The sequence below is a fragment of the Patagioenas fasciata genome, chromosome Z, assembly GCF_037038585.1.
Source record: "Patagioenas fasciata isolate bPatFas1 chromosome Z, bPatFas1.hap1, whole genome shotgun sequence".
NCBI lineage: Eukaryota > Metazoa > Chordata > Aves > Columbiformes > Columbidae > Patagioenas > Patagioenas fasciata.
This window is the reverse complement of record NC_092560.1, coordinates 300,227-306,226: the sequence shown is the minus strand read 5'-3', so window position 1 is coordinate 306,226 and position 6,000 is coordinate 300,227. Positions and strand designations below refer to the sequence as shown.

General features: G+C 65.4%; 1 protein-coding gene across 2 annotated transcripts in view; it reads left to right on the top strand.

Annotated features, from left to right (window-relative positions):
- The first annotated feature begins 420 nt into the window (after window positions 1–420).
- Window positions 421–6,000, top strand: part of PAX5 (paired box 5) — a 144,461-nt gene continuing 138,881 nt past the window's right edge. Inside the window, exon 1 of one of the 2 annotated variants that reach the window (XM_065860781.2) lies at window positions 421–639. In XM_065860781.2, the coding sequence (XP_065716853.1) occupies window positions 594–639 (46 nt within the window). In that variant the 5' untranslated portion in view covers window positions 421–593. Of the gene's footprint in view, window positions 640–3,202; window positions 3,470–6,000 lie in introns of those variants that run through there. The other variant, XM_071802035.1, reaches the window with a different exon arrangement.

Genomic DNA, 6,000 nt, shown 5'->3' with positions numbered 1-6,000 from the left:
CTAAAAAAATAAAAAAAAGGAAAGAAAAAAGGAAAAGAAGAAAAAGAAAATAAGAAAAAGAAGAGAAAGAAAAGAAAAGAAAAGAAGAAGAAAAGGAAAAGGAAAAGAAAAGGAAAAGAAAAGGGAAAGAAAAGGAAAAGAAAAGGAAAAGGAAAGAAAAAGGGAAGGAAAAGGAAAGGAAAAAGGAAATAAAAGTAGAAAAGAGAAGAAAAGAGAAGAAAAGAGAAGAAAAGAGAAGAAAGAGAAGAAAAGAAAAGAAACGAAAAGAAAAGAAAGAAAGGAAAAGAAGAGAAAAGAAAAGAAAAGAAGAGAAAAGAAAGAAAAGAAAAGAAAAGAAAAGAAAGAAAAGAAAAGAAAAGAAAAGAAAAGAAAAGAAAAGAAAAGAAAAGAAAAGAAAAGAAAAGAAAAGAAAAGAAAAGAAAAGAAAAGAAAAGAAAAGAAAAGAAAAGAAAAGAAAAGAAAAGAAAAGAAGAAATAAAGAGAAAACAAGCAAACAAAAAAGAAAAGACAAAAAAAAAAAGAAAAGAAAGGGCGATACAACACGACGTGGAAAGTTTTCTCTCTGTCCGTTCCCGGAGTCCTGAAAAGCCGCGATGGAGTTGGAGAAAACCTACACGACCCCCCGGGCCGGCCGCACAGGTAGGACGCGAGATGGGCTCCGCGGGGAGCCCGGCGACCACGCCGCCGCGGGGGACGCCGAGACCCATCGTCGCGGCCCGTCACGCGTGGGCCGCGGCGCGGGGCAGAGTCGGATGCGGAGGACCCGCACCGGGACCGGGGCGGGCGGCGGGGCTGGCTCCCCGTGGGGCCTTCGGGGCGGCGCGGGGGCTGCCGAGACCTCCGTGTCGCGCGGTGGGTTCCCGCGCAGCCGCCGGGGTTGCCCGTGTGTCCGTCGGCCCTACGGCTGTGACCGGGAGAGTGAGGGGACCGGGACCGAGTACCGACGAGAAGCCGCGGCGAGCCGTGTCCTGCGTCCCCGCGGGGAGCGTGGCGGCGACGTGTCCGTGGGACCGGTGGCGAGTGTGGGCGCGGAGGCGGCCTTGCGGCTCGGTGGCGGAATGCAATTCCGAAGCGATCGATGGCGCCTTTTATTAGTTAAATCGCCTGAATAATCGTTTAATCGATAAAGCTTTTCATGGCGGCGCGCCGCACCGGGCCGGCGGGCACAGCTCGGCACCCCGAGGCCTTCGCCGCCGCCGCAGCCCGCGGGCACCGTTGTGCCGCCGCATCCCTGCGGGGTATCGGGCGGGGGGCGCCTCACCCGCGGTGTCCTGGAGAGGAGGAGGAGCAGGGTGAAGGCGGGATGAAGGCCAGACAGGGAGAAGTGCCGACCCTGCCCCCCCGCTCTCCCCCCTCCGCGCGGGCCGGTATGGCCCCGATCCCTGCGCCCCCTCCCAAACTTTCCCCAGGCCCGAGATGCCAAGCGGCGGAGTGGGGAACCGGCCCGACGGCCCGGGTCTCGGGTGCGGAGTCGAGCGGGAACCGGCCCTCGCCGCCCCGTCCTGGCCCCGCGCCCGCGCCCGGCAGTTTCGCGTTCAACGAAAACTCACCCGCCCCGCGCCGCCTGGGCGGCTGCAGCGGCCGCCTGTTCCCCGCCGTGGCGGGGCGTCCGGGCAAGGCCCTGCCGCAGCCGAGGCCCCGAGGGCGCGGGTGCCGGGCTCAGCGGGGCGGGCGGCCATGGGGCGGGGAGCAGAGCTGACCCGCGGCCCCATTGCCTCGGCGGGGCGGCAGGCGGGCAGCACGGCCGCGGGCGGGGGACGTGACTCGGCTCCGCCGTGCCCTCACGCTCACCCGTGGCGGGACGGGCGCAGCGGCGGGGACCATCCGGACCGCCCCACCCGCCCAGGAGCCGCGGCCTGGGCCACGCGCCGTGAACTGGTGACTGGAATGGGAACACGTCGGCCGTGGACGCTGTGGCTCCAGCCCTGTAGTGAGCCCTACACAGGGCCGCCGCGTCCCTCCGCGACCGCGGGCCGCGTGGGCAGGCGGAGGCACGGACCCGAATCCGACCGGGCTCCTCCGGGCCCGCACCCACTGCCCCCACTCGCGTGGGGGAACCACGGCCCGGGCCGCGCTGTCCAGACGTCGGGGGGACCAGCGGACCCCGGAAACGCGGTCGGGCCGCCGTGTGACCCGCGTCCCCAGACCCGCCAGCTGTGGGGGATCCCCCGTCCGGGGCCGCTCCCGCGCCCAGTGACCCCCTCCCACGGTCTCGCGTGGCTGCGCCCCGCCCGCTGAGGGCGTGCGGCCACGCCCCCCGTCCCCATTGGCCCGGAGCCCGCCAATAGGCAGCGGCACCGCCCGGCGGCCAATGCGGGGCGCCGGCAAGTTAACTTTTGCGATTGGCCGGGGCGCTGAGTGACGGGCGGGCCCCGCCCGCCACCGCCGCCGCTGTCCAGCCGCGCGGTGCTGAAGCGCCGCCCGCCGCGCCTCCTCCGCGGGCGCGCTGGGCCGCGCAGCCGGGCCGAGGGGCGCGGCGGGGCGGGCGGGCGCGGGCGCGGTCCCGGGGCGGTGCCCGCCGCAGCCGGCGCGGCCCCGCCCCGCCCCGCGCGCCCCCGCCGGCCCGCCCCCGCCCCCGCCCCCTCCGCCCGCCACAACCCCCGCCGCCCGCCGCGGGCCGGCAGCGCGCCGGGCGCACGGCCCAAGCCAGGCAGCGCCCCGGCACCCGGCGGCCGGCGGCGGGCGGGAGGGGGCGGCTGCGGCCCCGCGGCCGGCGGCGATGGGTGCGCCGCGGCGGCGCCGCGGGTCGGACGGCGGCCGCTGACGGGGCGGCCCGGTCCCGCGGGGCCGCGGCGAGGCGAGGCGAGCCCGGCCCCCGCCCCGCTCCCCGCCCTCTCGCACACCTTCCCCCCGCCGCTCCCCTCGCTCGCTGCCGCCCCACCCGGCTCCGCGAGTTTCTGTGAGCGGCGCGGCGGGGGGCGGCACAGGCGGAGCGCGCCGCCGCCCCGGGACCGAGCCCCGCGGACGGGGCGCCCGCAAGCGCTGCCGTCCGCCCCGGCCGTCGCCGCGCAGCCGCCGGCGCCGCCAGCACAAAGAGCCGTCGAGGAGACGGCGGTGGGCTCCGGACCGCCGGACCGAGCCGCCCGCCGCTCCGCGCCCAGTGCCGCATCGGAGCCGGGAGTCCGTTAACCTCCATCCAGGGAGCGGCCGGGGGCAGAGCGCAGCCCGGGGCGGCCGCTGCTCGCCCCCTCGAAGGAGTGACCGGACATTGCCAGAGACGCTCGGAGCCGCGCTCGGCCGCCGCTGTCGGATACCGCGGCCCCGCTCGGGGCGGGACTCTTCGTGGGGTTTTTTTTGCCTCCCCCTCCTTTTTATTTTTTTTTCCCTCCGGCTGTCTCCTCGGGTCTCCTCCCCCAGCCTCAGTCCCGAGCGCTGCCGGCGAATCGAGATCAGCTCGGCGAGGCCGCCCCGACCCGGATCGCTCCGATGGAAATACACTGTAAGCACGACCCGTTTGCAGCAATGCATAGTAAGTAGGCTGATAGTTCAACTTCTCTGACACGGCCGCGACGGGCCCCGCGCGATTGCGGACGGCGCCGCCGGGCCGGCTCTTCCCCGCCCGCTCTGGGTCGCCGAGGGATCCGGGTAAACGGCAGCCCGGGCTGCCGCCGGTCCCGGGGCGGCTCTGCCGCGTCCCATCCCGGCCCGAGCCGGTCGCCCGCGGCCGCCGGGACTTCCGTGCCCCTTCGGGAAGCGCGGCCGCTCCGCGGGGATGGTTTTGCCAGCGGACGGACGGCGGCGGGATGCTGCGGGTTAGTGGGCTTGTCCGCGGTTTTTTCCCGTAGAGAAAGAGCCGATGCAAATAGGTGTTTAAATATACACGTAAATATACACACATACTTTACTATATGTGTATATCTATCTGTATATATTCACGCACGCTTATGTATATAATTATATGTGTATATGTATAGATATATACATATTTTTTTCCCCGTACATAAATCTCCATGGAGAAAGCCAGCCGGCATTTCTGACGAACAGAAAAGTTTGCTATACGATATTCTCACTCTATTTCAACATTTTGATATTCGTTAGTTAAAAACAACGAAAAATATAAAAGACAAACAAATACGAAGGGCGCGGAGCTGGAGTGAAGATTTTTTTCTTTCTGACCGTCAAAGAAAGACAAAACGGTTCCTGCGAGCTCCGCGCCGGGCAGCGCGGCAGAGGACGGGCGGGCAGCAGAACTGGTTAAGTTAACAGGTCGTGGGCGCTGGGCTTGGCTCAGATTTGTTGTGCTTGAGAGGTCGGGGAAGACTTATCCATTAGCACAGTGTTATGTGAAATGACATCTTCTCTCACGGTGAGTTAAACGCTGCATTACGGCGAGAGATTGCGAGGAAATTTAAGGTAGAACTAATCTCATTTCCTGGTGCACCGCAGCCCTTTAGCTAGAAGAAATTTGTTTTCAAAATAAACGATCCAAAGAAACCATCCAGCGCTAGAACTGGAAACACCCCTCTCTTCGCCTTCCTCTCTCCCGCTGTTTGTCTGCCCGCTGCCCCCTAGCTCTGTTCGTCACACGGTTTTGGGGGTGTCCGGAGCGGGGGGCGGCAGCCGGTAATGCGCTTCTATGCACCCACCCGTGAAAACGGACTCTTCTTCCCGTGACAACGCGGCATTTTAAACCCACGTTTATTTCTCTCTCATCATTGAACCAAAACACGTTTTTTAAAGGTGAACTTTAAGGGCAGAAAGCCGGCGGTGCGGGACGTGGGGGTACGCGGAGTGGGAGCGGGACGTGGCGCTCTCGGACCCGCTGCCCACGGAGGACGCTCTTCCCCCGGGGGGCTGAGCACCCTCGGCGGGAGAAGCCGCGGCGGGTTCCAGCGACGCCCCCCATCATTCGCAGCCGTAGAAAATCGATGCCTTGCGTAGGAATTTCAGGGCAAAACAGAAGGGGAAAAACAAAAAACAAAAAAAACCCAAACCGAAACCCAAAATCCCGATGCCTCCGGTCTGTCCGCCGGCAGAGGGGGAGCCCCCGGGGCCATTCGGCCCCAAACGACCTCCAGACCCGCTGCTGCCCCGGGGCGGGGTGGACACGACGCCGGTGAAACGCGGGCAGGAGAACGGTGAAGCCGGAGGCTGCGGCCGGCGGGGGCAGCGGGGCCCGCAGAGCAGCCCAGGGCACGGCGATCGGGGACGGGGCGATCCCGAGGGGACCTCGGCCCCTTGTGCCGCCGCCACGAGCCCTGCGACTTCCCCGTCCCGCGTGAGCAGAGCCCAGGACCGCCGCCGTCCCGGGCCCCATGGGCGTGGACGCGGACGGGAGCAATCGGGTCGACCTTGATCCCCGGGGCTGCCGGTCGGTACCGGCGGCTGTTCGGGACCGGACCGCTCGGGCTGCCTCGTCCTCCTCCCGCCCGGCTTCCCTGCCCGCCGCTGCCCGGGGCTCCGGGTAGGGCTCGCGGGCCTCGCACCGGGTACCTGGCTGGGGCTCCCCACTCTCGAAAGAGCCCCTCGTCTCGCCCCGTCCCCGCTCCCTGCGGGGTCTCCAGGGTGCGGACTGGGGCACGGGCTCACTTCCCCGGCCCCGCACCGGGCTGGAGACCAGAGCAAAGTCTCTCCACTCCTCCCGCAGGCCCCCGGCCCGACGGGGCCCCCGGTGTCCGTTAGTGCCCGCAGCTGTCCGGGGAGCGCGGTAGACGGCGGAGAGAGACCCTGGGCGGGCAGGGAGTCGGGCTTGGCGCCGGAGCCGCTTCCCGAGACGGTGGCGGGTTTGGGGAGGGGTCCCCTGGCGCGGCGGGGGGGACGGCGGCGGCCCCAGCCTTTGTTCCCCCGGCGGCTGCGGGGTCGGATGCTCTCGGCCTGGGCAGGCCCGGACTCTGCCGGCCTCCTGGTTCTGGGAACTGGCTTCGGGGTGAGAATCAACACTTGCCCTGAGGAAATGCATGTTTTCTTTTTCTTTTCTTTTTCTTTTTCTTTTTCTTTTTCTTTTTCTTTTTCTTTTTTTCTTTTTCTTTTTCTTTTTCTTTTTCTTTTTCTTTTTCTTTT